General features: G+C 41.3%; 2 protein-coding genes across 6 annotated transcripts; one reads left to right on the top strand and one right to left on the bottom strand.

Moving 5' to 3' along the window:
* The first annotated feature begins 1446 nt into the window (after positions 1-1446).
* foxo4 (forkhead box O4) lies at positions 1447-8451 on the top strand. The gene is made up of 3 exons (XM_028960023.1): positions 1447-3132; positions 3279-4682; positions 5907-8451. The coding sequence occupies exons 1-2, from the start codon at positions 2701-2703 to the stop codon at positions 4659-4661; spliced, it is 1815 nt and encodes a 604-aa protein (XP_028815856.1). The 5' UTR covers positions 1447-2700; the 3' UTR covers positions 4662-4682; positions 5907-8451.
* A 1724-nt stretch (positions 8452-10175) lies between these two features.
* Positions 10176-23264, bottom strand: sesn4 (sestrin 4). 5 transcript variants are annotated; one of them, XR_003743052.1, is made up of 10 exons: positions 23034-23264; positions 17969-18166; positions 17614-17796; positions 17278-17523; positions 17087-17198; positions 16834-16961; positions 14503-14669; positions 11927-12071; positions 11662-11854; positions 10176-11293 (listed from the first exon to the last, which is right to left on the bottom strand). XR_003743052.1 is itself a non-coding variant. In XM_028960680.1 (9 exons), exons 1-9 carry the CDS (start codon positions 23097-23099, stop codon positions 11765-11767), a joined length of 1335 nt encoding a protein of 444 aa, XP_028816513.1. In that variant the 5' UTR covers positions 23100-23264; the 3' UTR covers positions 10176-11764. The 5 variants fall into 5 exon arrangements, 4 of the variants coding, with proteins under 4 accessions (XP_028816513.1, XP_028816514.1, XP_028816517.1 ...); XM_028960680.1 differs by having other exon boundaries at positions 10176-11854; XM_028960681.1 differs by having other exon boundaries at positions 10176-11854; positions 17969-18160.
* Between the last annotated feature and the right edge of the window lie 238 nt (positions 23265-23502).

The raw sequence follows: 23502 nt of genomic DNA, 5'->3' as shown, positions 1-23502 counted from the left end.
ACCTTTTACTCTTAATCCATTACTTCCAAAAAAAAAACAGGCTTTTAAAAAGGTGTACATTAAAAGGGCTTGTTGGGTCATGGCCTTATGGAAATTGTGCACTAAAACACTGACTGTGTGACTGTCATTTATTTAAATGTGCCGCACAGTATAACAGTCAAGTCAGGCTGGGCCATGCCTAACCTTTTAGGGACAATTACAGCTCTAATATAGACTCTATATAGCATGCAATGTAAAACAATGAGAAAATACCTTGACATACATGTAAACTAGTGTATTGTAAACAGATGACGCAATGCAGTGCTGACATTGAATTGTCTCAACTTTACTTAGAATTATATTAAAAATGCACCTCCACAGATGTTGGATGTTAATATTTAATAGTGCCGTAGTTCTCTAGACTGTTATTTTTTGTGGTTTCTGTCTTGTCTAGCTGTCAATAGTATTAGGTATTTTATTCTATGTGAGTGTAATAAGAATATTAAACTTGATATAAGCAGTTGTATATGACACCCTACTTCTAGATTTTAATTTATTTTAATGTTAACACATTTGTTTCAGAAATTTACATTGTTTTACAGTTTTCTGAAGGACCTTACCGCATAAAGGTTCTGCCTAGAAATGCTACCTACCCCATTTGCTTCGAAATACAGAACAAAGTGAGTCAATCCAAACCATTTAATCTACGTTCCAATACACTGCTACCGAATTCTGGACTTCCATTGGTTTGTGAACGTTGCCTGTGTGTAAAGACAATGATCCTGTCTTTCTTGTATGACGATTGCATCATGCCACGAGTTGCCCCCGCCTCCCACCGTTCACCATTTTCAGGAGTTGTGTGCGTTCATGATGCATTTTGGGAATTGTAGTTTACAGACATAACGTACTGTACTGCATTGGGACTATTATATGCATTATCTAATTGTGAACTAAAGTTGATTTTTAAAAATATAATAAACACGTTATACGCATAATAAACGTTTTGTGACATTTAAAAAATGCTAATCCACGAGATGACCCGTGGATTTAGCCGTAAATCCTTAGCAAGACTGGCGTCTCCTGAAACATACCAGTCAAATGTTAAATTGAGGCTAACAGGAACACCGAAATAGCCGACCGTATCTAATTTAGCCATTTAGACAATTATTTGTTGTGCAAACAGTCCCATAATTATCCGTATACAGTACGTGGTACATTCATCACCGTCTCTATTGTCCGACAAATAAAGCTGTTCCTGGTGTATGTGAACTGAAATGCGTGAGCTGTGGCGTTAGGAAGATTTTATTCGTAGTTCTCTCGCACTGTACGATGTGTGCTGCGGAGCATTTAACTGAACACTTCTTGAAAAACATGACTGAACTTCATCTTTCAGGTGGCCAACACGTCCTCCTTCTCAGCGTGGTTGAGGAGACTGCTCGCGACTTCATTTCCCAGCAGCCCCCTGTGCGCATGCGCGCAGCATGTTGTCTGGCGGTGGTAAACAGACGTCAGAAGGGAGTCTTCGCCTCGAGTCAAAACAAAAACAAAAAGATCTATGCTGAATGATTGTTTGAGCGCTCGCAACTTCGAAAAATGTAACTACAATATCAAGTGGAATCTAATATTTTTGGTTTGTTTTGATGTGGATTTCAACTCTTAGGATCCAGCTAGTCGGCTACAGTTTTCAGATGATAAAACTACGTTTTGAGTTTTGAACAAACGATCCGGGAAGAAGAGGAGGCTTACGTTCACCATACACACCCGGCCCGCGGATTGTTTTGAGGAGAAGCGGCCCCGCTTGGATTCTGGAGGAGTGATTAAACCCCGAAATCCCGGAGTGGCGGCGCCCAGAAGCACAGGCAGCGTGCGCTTCAGCGTCTCGAGGAACATGGCAGACGGCGTGGAGGAACGCTCACACCTGGTCTCTCTCGTATTCGGACTTAGTGTATTTTACTCACGAAATCAGCCTTTCTGTTTAACTTTTGTTTAACACTATCCGTCAATCCGTATTAAACGGTACACGCGCAATCAACTTTCCCACGTGAAAATAATTTGAGACACGTGTTATGTGGTGACTGAGTTTTTCATCGACACATGTGACCGCATACTTTTTTATTCAATAAATTGACAGGCAGCCTTGAACTGGAGAATATAATCGGTATTTCAAGTGGACATCGTTGTTTACAACGTGAATCTCTAAATTGTTCTAGAAAAACGAATGCAAATTAGGAAGACTCACTAGATTTATTACCCTGAAAGCACACACTTACTGTTCATAATATTTAGTTCTCATGTGATTGCAGCTGTAGACTCCGCCAGAGCTTTACCTGTAGTGGCTACTCCACTTGTTGTGATGCTTTAGGTCGTGTGATTTTCCTTTGTTCTTTTTATTGTAAACAAAGGGTTTTTTTTTACCCTCTATGCAAATTGGAAGGTTTATGATAGTTACTATTAAGGAGATTATTTTGTCCCTCTAGTCCCCAATCTGAGGATTATCTGACGCTATATTGGTGTATCCAGATTATTTCAGATCCTGTCCATCACACGCTGCTGCCTGCTGCCCTAATAGCGGCTGGGTGTGATCCGGCAATTTTTCCCCCAAACCTAGTGAATCGTATTCAAGTACTATTTTTCCATAAACAGAAATTCCACATAGTATTAATTTAATGAGTACTTGATTGACCTTCTTTCAATCGTAACCTGTCGGAACCTATTGCGATCATGGAGGAAGACAACGTACCCCCCATTGACCCAGATTTCCAGCCGCAGACCAGACCCAGGTCGTGTACTTGGCCACTGCCGAGACCAGACATTTCAGCTGTCAAACCGGAGGGGGCAGACGGAGCCGAGTCAACCGCTGGGACCCCGCCTGCTGAGGAAGATAAGCAGGACCGCCATCCAATCACGCCTGAGCCAGAGAAAGCGCTCATTGCTGAGGGCGGGGTCGCAGCAGGAGTGGGCGGGGCCACGCCCAGAAAAGGGTCGTCTCGACGCAACGCCTGGGGCAACCAGTCCTACGCCGATCTAATCAGTCAAGCCATAGAAAATTCTCCAGAAAAGCGTTTGACTTTAGCACAGATCTATGACTGGATGGTGAAGACTGTTCCATACTTTAAGGATAAAGGAGATAGTAACAGTTCCGCTGGGTGGAAGGTACATTCTTCATAATTCTTTGCCGTAGTACCGAATACTTTATTATTTTAGAAATTGAAAATTGGAGATTATATCTAATCTAATACTTTTTTAAATGTTCAGTTTTATAATACATTTTAATCAAATGCTTTTTAATACAATTTCAGAATTCAATTCGCCACAACTTGTCATTGCACAATAAATTCCTTCGAGTTCACAATGAATCAACAGGCAAGAGCTCCTGGTGGATGCTGAATCCTGAAGGAGGCAAAACCGGAAAGGCCCCCCGGAGGCGTGCGGCATCTATGGACAACAGCAGCAAGTTGCTGAAGAGCAGAATGCGGGCAAAGCAGACCAAAAAGCAGGCAGGAGCCACTGGACTGGGTGGAACTGGCTCTGCTCTGCAGGGTGAGGGTGGCACTGTGTCGGGCGAGGCTGACAGCCCAGGTTCTTCACAGCAGTTCTCCAAGTGGGGAGTGAATAACAGCAGCCCATCATCACGTGGCAGCCTAGATGACCCTGACATGTGGACCAGCTTTCGTCCACGAACAAGCTCCAATGCCAGCACAGTGAGCAGCCGTCTCTCACCTATTGCTCCAGGACAGGAGGAGGATGACATCCTCCCTGAAGATGGGCTCTTGGGGGGCTACTCAACTGGCAGCCTCCCCCACACCCTCACAGAGACTCTCATGGAGGAGCTGGACCTGATTGATGGCTTAACGCTGATAACGGGGCCACCGGGAGCAGCAAGTCCCAGCACAGCGCCTCAGGGTCCCCCAACACCTCTGCCTTCAGCTTCAACATTGCTGCCCCGTGGTACAGGGTTTTCTTACAGGCAGCTGCAGCCAGTGAAACCCCCTTCGAGCACCTCTCAACCCCTGCAAGCTTCAGCTCAACCCAGCACCAGTCCCCCCAGCTTTGGAAACTCGCTCTTTAACCCACTCCCTGCTTCACACGCTGGGACTCACTTCAGTACACACGTGCCTTCGAGTTTGGAGGCTCTGCTAACTTCTGACTCTCCTCCTCCCAATGATGTCATGATGACCCAGGTGGATCCTCTCATGCCCAGCCAGGGAGGGACAGGAATTTTGGGACTCAGCCATGCCAAGCCTAGTCAGCTGATGCTTATGCAGCCACAGCCTCTACCCCAGCCACAGCCCCACCATCACACACAGATGGGCTTAGGCATGCTCCTGTCAGCGGTGAGTCTTGATCCACCTCAGCTCACTAGCGTGAAGAACCCACATCAGGTTACAGGTGGGGGTCTTGTCCAAGGAGCAGGTGCTATTCCATTAGCAGGTCTTCAGACAATGGGCCAGTTTGGATCCCCTGCCTGCATCATGCCCTCCCAGGACCGCCTGCCCACAGACATCGACCTTGACATGTTCACAGAGAACCTGGATTGTGACGTTGACTACATTATCAACAGCGACCTGATGGACGGAGATGGTATTGATTTCAACTTTGACCCCATACTGCCAGGTGGACAGGGCTACCCTGGTCCAGCCACCACTCAGAGTACGAGTTCTCACAGCTGGGTTCCAAGCTAACGGTCCAGCCCCTGCAGCCAGGTACAGATTTATTCCAGAATTTTTTTCCACTCTTTACTCCAACCCCTACTTACTATCAGGTGATCATTAGCTCCCTCTTGATGGCTGTAATGAAAAATTCAAGGCTCAAATTTAGTGTTATTATAACACAAATTATATAACACTAGTACACAGTAACACTGAGCACTAGTACAACTGTGCCATGCAGAAGTAACACCTTTTATGTATTGAATGGGTTTATTTAATTTGTGTGTTTGTAAATTGCCTGTATATATATTTTTATTTCAGACAATTCCATTCTATTCTTTGGGCTACATTTGCCAAATGGTACAAGTTGTTTCCAGCCCAGGGTCCTGGGGAGTTATGATATTTTAAACCTTTTAATCATCAGTGTTAAGTTTCCATAAGTTATATGAGTATTCATCTTTACACTAATCCTGAAATGGTAGTTACAATGTACAGTTATAATCAAAGGGGCAGTGGTGGCCTAGCGGTTATGGAAGCGGCCCCGTAATCAGAAGGTTGCCGGTTCGAATCCCGATCTGCCAAGGTGCCACTGAGGTGCCACTGAGCAAAGCACTGTCCCTACACACTTCTCCCCGGGCACCTGTCATGGCTGCCCATTGCACACTCAGGGTGATGGGTTAAATGCAGAGGACAAATTTCACTGTGTGCTGTGCTGCTGTGTATCACATGTGACATTCACTTCACTTCAAAGTTTTACATGTACCCATCATGGCCATGAATGTCATCTTGGGCTTTCTGTGATTATTTATTATTATTATTATTGTTTTTTGTTTTTTTTTTTCCTTTGGCAATCGTAATTTTTTATTTGTTGCTTTGGTAATTGTACAACCAACGTACAACCAAGTGGTCAAACCCAGAATTATTACAAAAGCATACCGTTGAGTAAAATGTTTTAGAGAGAAACATGGCCAAGTTCAACAAGTTTTTGTTTTTAACATCATTAAAGTGTTGTGCAATCATTCCACACCAGAAAAGGTGCAGTTTAAAGAAAATCACTGAAAGTCACAAATTCATGCCCATGATGAGTGGCTGTAAACATACTGTTTTTAATTTCTAGTTATATGAAAAAATATGCATTTCGATGTCTGTGGTAAATTTTGAGTATTATTCTTATTCTGCACTAATGTCTTAGTGCAACATTGGAGGCCATAAGGCATTTTTGTTCAGACTGGATGAAGTCATATTTTCTGATGTCTTACTCTGATTCTTCACTTGCAGGATAGGATGCTCCACCACACTACCAGGAAAACACTTTTTTTTCGCGTCACCTCCACATCACTGAACCTTTAAATCTTTTTTTTTAAATATCCAGACTGAAACATTTTATAGCTAATTTCATAGTTTTGCTGATCGAATATATTTTTTGAAAAAACGAAAGTAAATACATAAACAAATATCTTTCCTCACTGATATCAAGTGCCAATGTAACCTACGAAGGCCAGTGGGACAAAGTCAAAATAATTTTAAACTCAAATGTTTTTTGAATAGCTTTTAGTGAAAATAGGCTGTGTTTTGTGATTTCTTAGGAGGAAAAATTAAGCACTAATTAATGAACTATTAATCAAGTTTATTATGAACATAGTTTCTTATAAACTTTACTATACTAATACCAAAGTAGAATTGAGACATACTACTTCTCCTAATCCTGATGCATGGAATTCTGGGCCAGCGCTGTGAGTGGACTGACCTGGACTTTTTGGACCGGGCCCAGTTTTTCCAAGCATCTCAGTCAGAGTGTGCAGCGACTGAAACATTATTCAGTTATGCAGTTCTTGTGATTGTTCATGACCTCAATGGACCTCAGTGGACCTCTGACCAAAGTGGACTTTGGACAGAGGGCATTCCAAGGCATTTCCCGCTTCTTTCCCAACTAGTGGTTGGTTGGTGTAGTGTTAATTCTGAAGCCCCACCCCCACACACAGTTCTTCCTGAGCTCATTACTGGGGTGCTGCTCACAGCAGATGGAAAGATCATTAATATTATTTTGATAATATTTTATCCTAAGTACTTAAAGGCTGAAAAAGCAGTGAAATCATTTCAGCTAAAGAAAAAGGTTTGAAAATATCCTTTTTTGGCTTGAAGATGGAAAAATCTTGAAGGAAAATGATCTAATTTAATACAAATATCTAAAATATGCTTGGTGTGTCCCTCTAACGTCTGTTTCTTTTTTGTTTTGTGGCATAACTGCAAAGTGTAATCATTTTTTTATTGAATAGTACTAGGGTTCTTTTATCAGCTTGAAGAGAAAAAAGCATATTGTTTTAATACCCAATTTAGAAAATTGCAAAAGACTACCATTTTAAATATATCCATACTAATAAGTATACAGTTAATAAAACGGATAAATTAACTAATTTCTCATTTGTAACGGTCATTTTCTATATACTCTTATTTTGTAAAATAAATGCAGGTAGATTTTATACATAACCAAAGGAACACTATAAACTGCATGTCATATTGGGAGGTGCTTTGGAGGTCTTTCACCGCATGACTATGCAGAAGTCCCTGCTCTTTACATTTGAAAAAGGTTGTGAATGAAGGGCTCAGTGAAAACACACTGTGACAATGGAACTCATCTCAAGTCAAAATCAGATGATTAACACTCAGGGTTATTAAAATATTAGTAATGAAAAGAGACTTCCAGAAGGAAGTAAAATGATCAGATAATCATGTAGCAGCCATGATTAATTTTGTGTTGCTTGGATGTATTTGTAGTTTAAGTTAGTCAGCCCACCTAGTGAAATCCTAATAATATATGGACATTGTTTTTGTGTGAGATACCTATCCCAAGTTGCTTTAATATTTTGGAGTATTTGAATCATGTCATGCTATACAACTGCCAATGAACACAATTACACTACAAAGCAAGCTGTACTCAACATTGTCTTTTTTTATAACTCTTGTTTTGTTTTAGGATGTATTGATTATGAATATATTTTAAACATTGTTTCTTATACAGAAATAGATTTCACCAAGAATATAAAATTAATTTAGACTGTCAATTGTGAACATTTACAGTAAAAAAAAAAAAAAAAAAAACTTTATGCTTGTTGTATTTTGAACCCTCCTCCCTCGTTGGTGCTAGACAATGAAAGAAGGCGATCAGTGGATGAGTTTTAAATGCCTTCAGTCGTACATATGCATCCTTAGAGTTTTGGTAAACTTTTATTTTTGATGCCCATACTGTTAAATGGATTATAAACAAAACAGTGATTGCAGAGGGGTTTTGGGATATTTGTGCAGAACAGCATTTTTCTGTCTCTGTACTATGTGCTGCATGATCAGGTTACATTTCATGGGCAGTCTTCTGCTCGTTTCACATGTGCATGTGTTTGTGTTTGTGTGTGTGTGTGAGGCTCCAGACTTTCTGTGTGACAGAGGCCTATGCCTTCCACCCACTGCAGGAGTTTTCACCTCTACCACTCCTTATGCTTTAACATGATGGCCCTTGTTATCATCAAGATCCTTTCATTTCTTGTTTTCATGGTTTCAAACTGTAGTAGTGACTGTTGTTTTTTTTTGCTTTGGAATGTGGACTAGATTGACTTGTTTTGTTGTGCTTTTTTGGAAATGAGGGGAGGGATGTTGAAGTGTGCATAGCCAATATCTCTACTTGATTACATTAATTTACGTTTGATAGTTTTTTCCCTCTTGTATCATGTTTCTTTTGCTTCTCATTCTCACTTTACACCATTTACAGTTAGCCAGATATAACTGTGACAGCAGTCCCATGAGGACAGAAATAAACTTCATCTAAAACTCAGCACTTCTGCATTGTGTGCCATTTATTTAGTTTTCTAAAGTAGAGCAGATTTGTATACTGCACAATTTTAATATAATATATAAAGATATTTAATATAATGGTATAAAGACGGAAGAATAAAGAACTCGTACACTGAGTAGTCTTGAGTATTAATAAATTAACAAATGCATCATTGTAGTACTAGGCCAGGGGTTACCTTGCGGAAAGGTAATTGGCCTCATCAGAAGGTTGCAGTTCAAATCCCAAATCACCAAGGTTTCATCCTGACACACTGCATACTAAGGGTGCGGGGTTAAAAGTAGAAAATACATGTTGTTGTGTGAGCCATGTGCTGTGCTGCACTGTATCACAATGACAATCACTTAAATTAAATCATATAGTTGTATCGATCAGTTAGCTGGGTGAATTTAAGGTACCAGTAATAATACTCCTAAACTCTTACTGGACAGTAATAGCTGATGTTATTCCTGCTACGTCCGGGGAAAAAACATCGCTTTTATAATTTTTATGACAAAAACATACCAAGTAAGTCTGCATCAGTGTCAGCCTTTTAAATATCTTAACCTGTTCAAGGGGGGAAGAGACAAATCTGTTGAAAACTGGGTTAGTGTCGTGTGATAGTGCTCCTCCAAAACTACTCACCAATACCAATACCAGGAGAATTGTGATGTATCAGCCCATAAAACATTTACACAGCTCCACAGTCCAGTGAGTGTGCTTTTCATCTGACAATGGCATTGGACTTGGTGACATAAAGCTTTTGTGCAGCTGCTTGGACAGAGATACCCACTCCATAAAGATCCAATGGAATTTTAGAACTCTTCAGCTATGGAATCAGCAGAGGATTGTTGATTTTTTTTTATGCACCATGGACTATGGCTGCACAATTATGGCCAAAATGATAATCCTGATAATTTTTTTTTCAATATTGTGTTCATGATTATTAATCAGATTTTTTATTATTTTAGGTAAAAATAATTTTGTTTGTTTACTTTCTATTTTAAACAAACAGTAAGTAAATAAGAGTTTCAGATTTTTTTTATGTAAAAACAGCATGTCAACATTGTCTGAGATGACCGAAGAAATGACTGAAGGCAGGTACTAACTGATTTATATTTAATTAATATTTATATTTAATTTTGAAAATATGCTTATTTGGAAATATCCAGCAGGGCTGAATTTTCTTATGATGAACTTTGAGCTCTTCGGAACGGCTCGTTTTGTTTCACAAATCTTATTAAGTGCTGTGTCCCAGTAATTTTATCTGTGTATTGGGAAAGTACAGGTAACAAATTCAGCATAGAGTAGCTGTTGCATCGTTTGTTTCTAAGCCTGTTTTATAACAGGATCAGTAGGCAGACAGACTGCACTCATGCAGGTTTACACAACATGGACCAAAAGTGGATTCAAGAGCACCTTACCTGGCTAAATATGGAGACTTAGACTTAAAATCATGCTTATATAACACATATATAAATTCCCATTCACTACTGATTCTTTTACATGATCTGCAATAATGTATATCATGAATGTACAATGAATGTGTAAAACCGAATTACTCACTTTAGCACTGTCATGACAGGAGGGGTTGATGTCTGAAAATGTGGGGTGTTGATGTGGGGTGTGCACATTTTATTCACTCTGCTCAGTTCATAAATCTACGATACCAATTCCAACATGTAGGCACATACAAAGCTAGGGGTGGGGTGGACAGACAGTCACTATAAGATGAGAACATAATCTTTATAGAAAAAATAAGCTTCACATTTTCTCCTTTTTCCAACAAAAGTTTGACTTTTTTTAACAGACCATTTATTTACATGGTAAATAACATTAAACAACTTGGCTCAGTCCATGATCCAACGATTCTTCAGTTCCTGTATTAGGGGCAATGTCCTGCCTTTCTCTCGTGAGAAAGCAGGAGGACAATGTAGATGAGAAAAAGAGGAGGAAAAAAAAAAAAAAACATTACCCAGTTCATAGTTGTGACCTTTGTGATCATTAGGGCACATAAGCAAAGCTTCTCCACAAGCAGTACACCCTCTTTAACCCTCCAAGTTGCTGCTGCATGATGTTTGCAGCCCTTGGGACAGGTCAGACATTCAGTAACTGACCCCTGGCCTTGTGTATGGGCACATCAGCATACACTGTGGTGGTGTCACCATTCATCTATGTGATGGAGATGGACAATATGTGGTCACATCAAAATAGATGTAGCAGCAGAAACCCCTAAACACAACGCATAAGGACAATAAGAAACAAACCAAACAAAGTGTACCATTCCTTTAAACATGCAGTACCACTACCAATAGAATTGTACTGTTGATTCTATGGCTCGTTTTCACATTACCATTGCTGCATACATGTAAACAGATGAGTTCCAGTTGAGCTCACCCACTAAACCATTATTTACCCCTAAACACAGATAGATAAACTCCTTCATTTCCCAATTTAGAAAGGGGAAGAATCAGGCAGTCTAGAGCATTTCAAACATGTAACAGATTCCTTAACATAAAACCCATTAAAAATGTTCAGAGCAGTAACAGATTCATCCTGTATTATTCAGAGTGCTCATCTTTGCTGTGTACATTTTGGGCCAGGCCTGGGAAACAGAAAAGTGCGTGTTTTGTCCCAGACTCCACTCCTCTATAGGTACACTGTTATGGCTTTGTTTTTGGCTTGTTCTACACGCATGATTATCACATTTACCAGGCCTCACCCTTTACGTTGTTCTTCATTTCCTCAGTCACTGTGCTGACATCAGCAGCTCCAACATCAGTAGGCACGTTAAAATTGGAACGTGTGCCCAGGTCAATAAAGTGAAATGAAGTTCAGAATGATTCTGAAAATGTATCAGAATAAGTTGTCAGAGAGAACCTTTATAAAGTCCTCCATATTTAAAAAGTGCTACTGAAAAGGAACTGTGTCTCTAACAGTCCTTATAAAACAAAAAAAAAAAAAAACAAGAAAGCTATGTTGGACACACATTTGTGATTTTCAAAAAGGAAACAAAAGGGAAAGGGGGTGTGCTTACAGTGTCCAAAACCAGCAGTCAGCACTTAACACTCTCAATCAAACAAACAATGTTGCCATACTGGCAAAAACACAAAACCTTAAAAACAATAATAAATTGCACAAAACCACAAGGGCAAGACATAGGAAAAAGATGTGGAAAAAAACAGATTTCTTCATACAAGTCTGCGAACCCACCCAGTGATGTGCAATGAGAAAGAAGTCTGTCACCTCTCTCTCCTCCCCAACTATGAATGCATGTCATGTGTGCCACCTCTTCTGAGCAGGGTGTGCTGGTGTCCTAGGCTATCATGTACTGGGTTATGGCCCTCAGGGCATAGAGAAGCTCTGCTTGCAGACGAGCCTCCATCACCAACAAATTCACATGGACCTGCAACAGGGACAGAATGATCAACATTGTAACAAACACTTCCCTGCTGATCCTACATATTGAAGCGCTCACCTTCTCTGTAGGCTTCAGGGACACCCAGGACAGGGGGCACTGAGGGGTCTTTGTGGCATCAGGAAAGCAGGCAACAGTCTTTATGTAGAGTTTTAGGCCTTTCTCCAGGAGCTGGTTCACCTCGCCGTAGTCATAGTCATCATATCTGCAAGGGCACACGCACTCTTCCATTATAATAACTGCTATTGTGAGATGTATAGTGTGTGTGTCTCTCTCTGTGTGTGTGTGTGTGTGTGTGTGTGTCTCTCTCTGTGTGTGTGTGTGTGTGTGTGTGTGTCTCTCTGTGTGTGTGTGTCTCTCTCTGTGTGTGTGTGTGTCTCTCTCTGTGTGTGTGTGTGTGTGTCTCTCTCTCTGTGTGTGTGTGTGTGTGTGTCTCTCTCTCTGTGTGTGTGTGTGTGTGTGTCTCTCTCTCTGTGTGTGTGTGTGTGTGTGTCTCTCTCTCTGTGTGTGTGTGTGTGTGTCTCTCTCTCTGTGTGTGTGTGTGTGTGTCTCTCTCTCTGTGTGTGTGTGTGTGTGTCTCTCTCTCTGTGTGTGTGTGTGTGTCTCTCTCTCTGTGTGTGTGTGTCTCTCTCTCTGTGTGTGTGTGTGTGTCTCTCTCTCTGTGTGTGTGTGTCTCTCTCTGTGTGTGTGTGTGTAAACCAGGGCTGTCAAAATTAATAGTCAATAAAGTGCAACTTTTTTTGGATGCACACATGCATTCTTTCATTGTGTCCCTTTGCACGGCCTGTAGTTATCCTAGTTTGGTGTATCAGAAAGCTACCCCAGAGTCTTTTAATTGGAAACTTCAGATTCAAAGCAATGGTGGGCTACATGATTACATGAGCTTGTGAAGACAATCTATGCGTTGATGATTTGGCAAAGCAGAGAGATCGTAGTATCGTCTATACAGTCCCTGACAAATGTCTAGTCACTTATCTATTTTGTAGAAACACCTGCTATTAACCTGACTTTTAATTAATCAATTGGAATTAGAAATAACTCATATGAAAAGCCTACCAAATTATGTTTAATGCATTGAAATGAATTAGTTTCACTGAAACTCCACATGTGTTCATTCATAGTTTTGATGCCTTCAGTGAGAATCTACCAATGTAAATGGTCATGAAAATAAAGAAAACACATTGAATTAGGAGGTGTGTCCAAACTTTTGGCCTGTATTGTATGTCTTTGCAAAAATTGACTTTGAATATTAGGCCCTTATCCAGAACGACTTACAATCAGTAGATACAGGGACAGTCCCCCCCTGGAGCAACTTAGGGTTAAGTGTCTTGCTCAGGGACACAATGGTAGTAAGTGGGGTTTGAACCCGGGTCTTGTGGTTCATAGGAGAGTGTGTTACCCACTAGGCTAATACCACCCTGTATCAGAATACTTTTTGAGAGTTTCATTTTGCACTGAAACATTATTACAAAAGCTTTTGGGGGAAAAAAAAAATAAAAATCTTGATTAGAAATATTTCAGTGGCACTTCAGTAGCTGTTGTACACAAGCGACAAGACTTTTGTCAGGGACTGTATAGACTACACTATCTATCTATTGCGGTTCTATGCACTTTCTAAGTTTTCTTTTCTGAAGCCAAATCGCACTATTTCTTAGTCCACTTAATGCCCACCTTATAGAAACAACCAACCAACCAACCAACCAAAGTGAACTACGCCACGCCAAAGTCATGCGTACAGGTACAGGGTCACAGCGCGTAAAGTCTGACCTCGCATGGACCCCCGGAAACAATCTGGATGCTTGGATGAATCATAAGAGTTGCTATTTTTATTATTTACCAAGTCCAAAGTATTGCTTGAAACTAGCTTGTTCTAGTCAGTATTTTGTTCTGAAGTAACATTCTTAGCTTTAAATATTGTAAATTGATTAAAATATGTTAAGAAAATGTTCTTTAGGATTATATTTTTCAAAGGAAAATAGATTGATTGTACTGTTCAGTAATTCGCAAAATATTTTTAAAATCTATAGTTCCAAATCAATGTAAAAATCAGGAAAAAAATCAGGAGTAGGATAAAAAAATTGTGATAGGATTTTTTTTCCATATCGCCCACCCCTAATTCAAAGCACTGGCTGGTTCAGTCAAGAAAACTAAAGTAATTTGTACGTCCTGTTAACATGAACTAAGCAATCACCGGACTACATTGAGTTAAATATATCACTTTCTAGCCAAGTACACATCTGATGCAGACAGCACTCCTCCACCTCTCCAAACACAGACCACACTGGATTTTCCATGGGGAAAATGGATAACTCTACAATCAGAAGCAACAGATAAATGCGTAGCTACAGCTTGCAGACCACTTTACATTTATCATTTTAATTCTGGATTCCAATGTTTCATTCATATTTTATTACAAATTTTGTTTACGTTTTTTTTTTCATTAAAATTTTAAAACTGACATTATTGAGTGTCATAATTTTCACATGTTAAAAATATTTGTCTACTCCTATGTTGATAAGAGTATTAAAAGCAGTATGTTTAGGACAGGCGCTATTACACAGGTTAACTGTGTCAAACATTAGATTAACCATGATTAAATATTTTAACCCACTGACAGCCCTAGTAGAAACACATACCTAATACCATAAATGCAGTGTATGTAGTTCCATATGGCCCTCTTGAGGTCAGGTCCGTGGGGGGAGGGTAGTGCTGCAACACTCCGAAAGCGTTCATCCAGCAGGTGGCCGATGTCAGAGTAGAGCCGGTTGACCAGTGAGAAGCCATGGTCCTCCCATGAGTAGTCCTATTTAAAATAAAAGACCATGATACCCATTAACATGCTATGGAATTTTATGCCAATAACATGAAGGTCTGAATGAAAACTGAAACCTCTTCTACTTGCTTGATCACCAGGTTCTAGTAGACCACAATAAGAATCTAGTGTACTTGGATTTTGTCTCTTACAGTGGGTATGGAAAGCATTCAAATTTTCACTCTTTGTTATATTGCAGCCATTTGCTAAAATCATTTAAGCTAATTGTTTATGTACATACAGTAAATGTACTCACAGCACCCCAAAATGACAGGAAAACACAGTTTTGTAGACTGAACTGAAATATCACAGTATATGCCCAGTATTTAGTAGAAGCGCCCTTTTGATCTAATATAGACAAGAGTCCTTTTGGGAAAGATGCAACAGAGACGCTCAATTGGGTTTAAGACAGGGCTTTGGCTGGGCCATTCAAGAACAGTCACAGAGTTGTTGTGAAGCCACTCCTTTATTTTAGGCAAACCTTCGGCCCAGTCTGAGGTCCAGAGCACTCTGGAGAAGGTTTTCGTTCATGATATCCCTGTACAATCATCTTTCCCTTCATTGTAACTAGTCACCCTGTCCCTGCAATAACAAAACACATCCCATAGCATGATGCTGCCACCATGCTTCACTGTTGGGACTGTACTGGACAGATAATGAGCAGTGCCTGATTCGTTCCACACATACCACTTAGAATTAAGACCAAAAAGTCCTATCCTGGTCTCATTAGACCAGAGAATCTTATTTCTCTTATTTGGGAGTCCTTCAAGTGTTTTTAGCAAACTCCATGCAAACTTTCTTGCACTAAGGAGAGGCTTCCGTCTGACACCTCTGCCATAAGGCCCAGACTGGTGGTCTGCAGTGATGTTGAATTTCTACAACTTTCTCCCATCTCCTGACTGCATCTCTGGAGTTCAGCCACATTGATCTTCTCTCACAAAGGCTCTTCTCCCCAGATTTGGCTGGATGGCCAGCTCCAGGAAGGGTTCTGGTCATCCCAAACGTCTTCCATTTAACAATTATGGAGGCCATAACTGAACTGAAATGTTTTTGTAACATTGGCCAGATCTGTGCCTTGCCACAAATCGGTCTTTGAGCTCCTAGTTCCTTTTACCTCATGATTCTCATTTGCTCTGACATGCATTGTGAGCTGTAAGATCTTATATAGACAGGTGTGTGGCTTTCCTAATCAAGTCCAATCAGTATAATATAAAGCTGGACTCAAATACATTCCATACCCACTGTACATATTCAGTGAAGTTCTGCTTAAAAGTCATCCCTCTAGGGCCAGGGATCATTCTTATTGCCCTGAACTCCTTCTGTCCTTATTGACATTTCAGATCTTTGCAACATTTCATCTGCTACCTTTAATTTAGTTTAATATATGTAGCATATTTGTTGAAACCGGCTTTAACACTACAATTCGAGGTATGCTGTTTCTTATATTAATGAATAAAATAAACTCATTAACAGTGTAATCATCATTTTCAGTTATAACACCTACCAGTATTGTTCAGTTTAGCACTTTTGAAATTAAAATACCATAAGAAGGCTAACACAGACCCTGATCTGGAGTCCAACTTTCCTTTCTACATTTCTGTTAGCATATCTAACATTCCTTTCCAATACTAAAATTAATTGCTTTAAATCACTCCTAAATTAAGTTTACGATCACTTGACATTCTTAATATTCTACATTTTTTCCCCTAAAATTTCACATCAAACTGAACAATTTTACAGGTGGAACCCCTCACGTTCACAGACTATGTAAGCCATGGTTACTAGAAAACAGTCACCTGTTACAACCACATAATTTTAGTATTTAGTCCTGATTTCATTAGATCCTGTTCTATATTACATAATATTCTACTATTACATTGTTAAATGTATTAGGTTAATATTCAACATTGTAGACCTGCTGTTGTGCATAATATTATTTACTCTTAAGACAGGCATACACCCAGACCAGTCCCGCATAGAATGGTCCAACCCTAGTGAGTACAATTTTGTGGAACACTGTCCTTTGTGACCTGTGAGTGTTTGTTGAGGTCTGCACCAAGAGATCAGGTATATTATTATTACATTTTATCTCTAGAATCCTGTGGGAGTGCAATATTAGTTGGAGAAAAAGATCATGCCTCTGACACACACTCACTTGAACCCTGAATACTTGGAAATGGTCTTCCTCCCATCTAGCAAATTCCTGGTAACCAAAGTCTGGGTCTGTGAGAAAGCGGGAGGGGTCTGCAAAACAGGGCAACTGCTCCTCTTCCTCCTCTAAATCTGGATGGGGTAAAAGATATGAAACTATAACTACAGACTGGCGTGGAATTTTAAGATATGATTACTGACTACTCCACTGCAGTCGCTGTGCATACGAAGCAGCCCAAAAGCACAGGGTGTGTTACCGGTGTGCAGTGATGTCTGTGAGTGTAGGAGCCTGTCTCTGTTCCCCCTGTCTTCTTGTGGTCTTGGGACTCGCTCTCTAAGGAAGGACAGGTCACTGCTGGAGTCCAGTGACTGTGGAGAAGAAGAGGATGAGTGCAGGACATGGCTAAAAGGTAAACTCATTTCACACTAATCTTCACTACCCACTTACCCGTCGCCGTGGCCTCCTCTCTGAAGGCGTGTTTGGTGTTATGGGCACTGTGGTGTTGCCGTTGGCAGCGTCACACAGGCAGTAGCCAGGAGGTGTGCCATGGGGGATTCGGGAATAGGGGGGAGGATCAGAATCAGCACCTGATCCAAATACAAAACTGCAAAGTGAGTGGCAGTGAGCCAACAGTACCACAGCCTGTACCAGCTCAGCTAGAGACCAGCACTGCTCCCCAGTCTTCAGCAGGGCCTGCAAACACACACACACACACACACAAACACAAAGGTTGGTATCCAGCAAAGGAAGGATCTGATGTCAGGACAAGATGAAGAGCCAAACCTGTATGTGAGAGCATGCAGTGAGCCAGGGCTGGTGGGCCAGCACTTTGTTGATATGGTCGAGGTGACGCAGTCTCTGGGGTGCTGCCTCTAATCCCTGCAGCCATTGTGGGTCCCCTCCCACCCTCACATACTGCGCAGAGTGCAACGACACCAAATACCCACAGTGGTGACGAGCAGCAGCCTGAGAAGATGAAGAAGATAATAAACATTTTATGCAGTGTGATTGATCTTTTGCTGTTAAATGTTGCCTTTTTACATTTTCTTCTCTCTGTGTAAATTCCATTTATATATGTGTGTGTGTGTGTGTGTGTGTGTGTGTGTGTGTGTGTGTGTGTGTGTGCTCATGCACTCACCATAATAGCAATGTAGTGGCGGTAGTGCAAGGGTAGGGGCCCGTCCATATACAGGATATAGTGCTGTGTGCGGAGGAAGCTCTCCAGGTACTGCGGGTGGGAGGCCATCTGCTGGGACACGGAGTCCAGGCGCCCCCTGCTGACCAGAGCCTTCATGCAAAGTAGCGAAGCTCGGTCCTTCTCCAAGTTCATCTTTACCTGCAGACAGAGAAGTTGTTCAGTCAAAAACTCATTCTCCACATATTAAAGGTTGTTTGAACATATTTGGTTCAGTTTAGCCAGCTGTTTTGTACATCTTAACTTAAAATATTTGTTTAGTGATCTAAAACATTAGTAATCCCCGTTAATCCATTTAACAAATATTTTAAAGCCAAGACAACTGACATGGATGCATGCTTTTATGGTCGAGAACAGACTTCTGTAACATACTGCTGATTGGAGGCCTTGCACCACCACATTAGTCCCAGACTTGGCCTGATTTGTGGCATCTGAACGCTATTGTGATTCTCACCGACTGTGGTGTATTGCAGACATCCAAAGTCTTGGTATTGACAATGCAGACAAATCATTTGACCCCAATTGAAGAAGCAATGTTAAAGCAGCACATCAGATCTGGGTTGTTGAATGTATGTGGATCCTGAGTGAAATAAAAGGAACTGTGTACAGTGGACAAGGCTTTCTGGTATGTGAAACGAGAGATGACAGCAGAGTTGCTGAAATGCTGCTCACAGACACTGCAGTCAACTCAAAACTCAACCATTTTTTAATCTAAAAAAATGGCCAAAACCAATACAAGTGTGATTGTTTCAAGTGTGAAAATAGCTAAAGCCACTCTTGTCTGTCTACACTACAGGAGGAGGAAGAGAAGCAGCAGCAGCAGGTTTAAAAATAAGTGTGGAGCAGCTGGGACAGCAGTTTGGTAGATCTGAGGTAAACAGAGCTGCTGGTACAGCCAGTCAGGTGTAAACCAACAGATCAAGATTCATTTACAAAACATTTTACAAAAACATTTGCAAAAATAATGAATCCTAAAATCTGCAATTATTTCATGCATAAGCAGCCCTTGATTATTGACTGAAGATTCACATGAAATTTTTAAAAGAAGTTCCTGCAAGTGTGGCAAAAACAGTCGATACTGGCAGTTGCTTCTAGTAGAAAATCTAAATAACTATGAATCTACACAGAGACAGTATTTTTTATCCACACTGGAAACAGTGTTCATGTGGACTGATCTGCTCATTCAATCCTGAGAGGAATCCTCAGAAAACAAAAAATGACATAACTCTATTAACATCTCACTCCTGGAGCCACACTGCGCCATGGGTTTTCCAGTGCAATGACAGCAGAATGGCCAAAATTTAAAGCAATTTAAACACAGCCACATATGGAATCTATATTAAGAAGGGTGGGGAGGTACGAACTACTGTGCTCACAATCCATTCTCCTCCATGTGTTGCTGGTAAATATATCAGATATCACTTGCCCTCCAGTTCCCCTCCCACACACACACACACACACACACACACACACACACACAGTGAATAAACAAACTAACTAGAAAAGCACAGCTCACCACTTAACACTGAAAGTCTCTGACTTTCCTTCCATCCCCCCCCCTTGTCTATAAGGTTTGTAAATACATACTGTTTGTGATTTCCTCTTGTTGTTACAGTTTCCAGTTGAAGGTTACTAACCAGTCATGCTCTCATTACGCACTGGACAGATCCGCCAAGGTGCCACTGAGCAAAGCACCGTCCCCGCACACCTCCCCAGGCACCTTTCATGGCTGCCCACTGAGTGATGGGTTAAAAGCAGAAGACATATTTTGTAGTGTGCACATGTGTTGTGCTGCAGTGTATCACAATGACAATCACTTCACTTTCACTGGGTCACGTACATTTATCACACTGCAGGATTCATGAAGGCTTTCATTGTCCAGATGTGACCACTGTCGCTTAAACTATTAATTTGAAAATTCAAATACATTTACGGCATTTATCAGACGCCCTTATCCAGAGCGACTTACAATCAGTAGTTACAGGGACAGTCTCCCTGGAGCAACTTAGGGTTAAGTGTCTTATTCAGGGACACAATGGTAGTAAGTGGGATTTGAACCTGGGTCTTCTGGTTCATAGGTGAGTGTGTTACCCACTAGGCTACTACCACCCACAAATAATATCCATGTCATCTGATAGTCTCGTTGATGCAGGTCTCTCATTCATTTCACATGTAGATAATGTCACTAGGATAGCATTTTCACCTTAGAAATATTGCAAAAATAAGAAACATCATCTCAATGCACAAAAGTTATTCCAAGCCTTTATTTAATCAAAGTTCTATTACTGCAAAGCACTACTGTCTGGATGCTCTATTAGGTGCATGAGTAAACTCCAGCTTTTCAGAATGCTGCAGCCAGAGTTCTAACTAAAACTAAGAAAATTTGACCATATCACCCCAGTCTTAAAAAAAAAATCACTGCACTGGCTACACATCAAATTTAGGGTTGACAAAATCCTACTTTTGACCTATAAAGCTCTAAATGGTCTCCCTCCACAGAACCTGAGTGAACTTTTAGTTAAGTACATAACAGTGTTTAAATCTAAACTGAAATCACATCTGTTTTCTCTGGCCTTCTGTTAAAAGTTCCAGACACAGTGTCAGTTATTAAGTCCACTATCTCACAGTCCCCCTGTTAAGCACAGGCAGGGTTAAATTCACCTTAGTTAGGCTGTTCTAGTTAGGGTACCGGGCCACAGTTGCACAAATATACCACTATAAACACATATTTCAGTATCAGTCGTACAATGCAATGGTCTGCCGCTGCTTCTGTTTGTTTTCTCAGAGAAAGTGAATCAAGTGCACAGACTACTGGCAGACTCCATCTAAGAGACAAGTAGATAAATCCTGGTTCCTGACAACTGCTAAACGAGGACTTGGCATGAAACGAACCAGAGGGTCACCACAGCCACCACCACCATAACAACTAAAGCTTCAGGGATTTTCAAATGGAATAGAAGCATCATAATGGATTTTTCTCTTATTGGACAATCATAAACCCTGCACTGACACCACTTGCAGGCTCACTCTATACTGGAAGGGGCTCCCTCTCTGTATCACTCCTTCCCAAGGTTTCTTCCTTTTTTGTCTCTCCTAGAGTTGTTTTGTGTGGAGTTTTTCATTTGTGCGCAGAAGGGTCAAGTGTGGGGTGTGTTAACTGTAGGGCCTGTCAAAGCCCATTGAGACATATTGTATGTGATTTTGGGCTATATAAGGAATACATGTTGTTGTCTGTGAAGTGAATCAGAAGAAACCCACTGCCATGAACTTGTAGACATTGTGTTAAGACTGAAACAGAAACTAATGCAAACAAGGACATTTAACATTTGAATATTCCACCTCAACTGGATACCAGAACATGCTCTTGAGATTTGAATGCATTTGGTTGCCACTTGGCTGGTGCTTTGAATAAAATCACCTTTAGTCAGCAGATGCAGCCTGGAGGCCTTTTCTGATTCACAGTGTTTCACTTCACATGCCAAACAACTATTTTTAATATGATCTTAAGCATTTGTTGCAATCAAACATTATTTTTTTGCTTCGTAAGCCTTTTATTACTATACTAATTGTATATGCTGTGGGTGATTGTTATATACATAAAGCATATGCTGAAGCAACCATCCAAGCACCAGACCAAGGATGAAAAGGAAAATATGATTACATCAGGACACTTTCCTCCACATTTCTGCGGTTTGTTCTGGTGCTCCTTGTGCTTTAGTTGGTGGACATGGGTCAGCATGAACACCCTGAACGGTTTGCGACGTACTTGACAACCAGGCAGCACTGGCCACTCATATACCATGTCATGAACATCAGTGCATTATCAATACAGGTCTGGAGCACTGCAAACCATAAACTACCAAGCTGTCTGACAAAACCTCTCAGATCCTAAAGATTTTATGCTTCAAACACATCAACTTCAAGGACAAAATGGTTAATTGCAGCCTAATATATTCTACCCATTGCCACATCAATGATAATCAATGGCATTCGCCTCACCTCATAATGTTATGGATGATCAGTGGATAAGTTATGCATTTATACACACACATCCACAATGTTATTTAAAGTGTAAGAGGACCCAGAAAGCAAACATGAAAACAGCTCCGCATTCCTCTATTGTTCTTCCTCAGACGCAGCGCAGTAAACAAGTTCCTCCAGACACAGCGACCCCAGGCGGTGCGAGAAGGAGACGCAGCCGAGACGCGAGAAAAACAACTTTGATTGGCAGAGTAGCCTACATCACATTCACAAAGACACAAATCCCCCACGGAGAGAGAGACGCACAGACGTAATGCGCTCCAGATACATGCACATACATTGTCGACAGGTCCGATCGGCCGAGAAAAGTGACAACGATGAGTGTCAAGACACCGGAAATTTCCACTTGAAACTACTGCCTGTGTCCCGAGTAGCAACACGGACTCACAATGAGCCAACTGTTCTCTCTTTTACAGGTAATCCGTAAAATCCCACACGTAAACACGCAAAATCACGCAGCAAACGAGCAGATGCACAACGAATTGCGCATTACGATTCAGTTCTGCAAGACCATATCCCTGGTACGCTTCACCCAATCCACCATATATTTTATCTCCCATGAGTTGGGATGAGCTGAAATGTGTGCGTTTCTGTGTAACCTAGCGAGTCAATGCCCAGTGTGTGAAAAGGGAAATGGAGTCTGAAAAGCTTGGAGTCTCGATAAAACTGATTCAGTACAATATACCACAAAACGAGTGGAACTAAAGACAACAACTCGGCCATGCAGAGAGCATCTGTTCACCGCCTCAACTCTCGTGCAAGGCCGGTTTTATGTCGCGGGAGCCGTTATTTCAGCGCGCATCAACTCCAGCTGCTTTGAGTACTGCTGTAGGAACAAAAGGAACTCTCCTCGGAGCAATCATCGGACCACTGCACGAGGTTGTTGCGTTTTCTCCGTGTCCGGACCGAGCACAACAGCCTTGGGTATTGGCTGCTTATCTTTTAAGCCATGTAATGCTCATTTTACCTGGGTCTGAACTCGCTGGCTATGTGTTCCGAGGTGATAATCCATGTTTGTCGCGCAGATGATCATCTTCTTCCTCGTTGGTGCTTGTATGTGGCCACTCGCGGTGAACTTTGCAGTTAAACTCCCATCATGAAACGGACAAAGCGGCGCCAGCACCTATTGCTCCTGCAACGGTGGTGGTGATGATGATGCCTCCGCCGTGAACTCACGTCCGGACATTCAGCTGTTGAGGGGAGTGTCCACACATATAGACTGACAGCGCCGCTGACGTCATGGCCAATCAGCGTGAGGCATTGTGGAGAAGGCGGGGCGTGAGTAGACCAATCGAATGAGAAGTAGTTTTTTTTTTGTTTTTTTTGCTGCATCTACGCTTTTTTTGGTGGAAAAGTACCTGTCAGTTATCCAGCACACCCTCCCCTGCAACCAATAGCAACGCCGCTAATTCCCAGCTGTTCAGAGTGTCTGTTGG

This window comes from Denticeps clupeoides, chromosome 18 (genome assembly GCF_900700375.1).
Source record: "Denticeps clupeoides chromosome 18, fDenClu1.1, whole genome shotgun sequence".
Classification (NCBI taxonomy): Eukaryota; Metazoa; Chordata; class Actinopteri; order Clupeiformes; family Denticipitidae; genus Denticeps; species Denticeps clupeoides.
This window is presented reverse-complemented; position numbering and strand designations above follow the sequence as displayed.

Coding starts and splice junctions, on each gene's coding strand:
- sesn4 (XM_028960680.1), bottom strand. CDS start 23,099: ATGATCATCTGCGCGACAAACATGGATTATCACCTCGGAACACATAGC. Junction 16,962..17,086: donor ACAGACATCACTGCACACCG/GTAACACACCCT, acceptor TACCCCATCCAG/ATTTAGAGGAGGAAGAGGAG. Junction 11,855..11,926: donor CCCTGAAGCCTACAGAGAAG/GTGAGCGCTTCA, acceptor TCCCTGTTGCAG/GTCCATGTGAATTTGTTGGT.
- foxo4 (XM_028960023.1), top strand. CDS start 2,701: ATGGAGGAAGACAACGTACCCCCCATTGACCCAGATTTCCAGCCGCAG. Junction 3,133..3,278: donor ACAGTTCCGCTGGGTGGAAG/GTACATTCTTCA, acceptor ATACAATTTCAG/AATTCAATTCGCCACAACTT.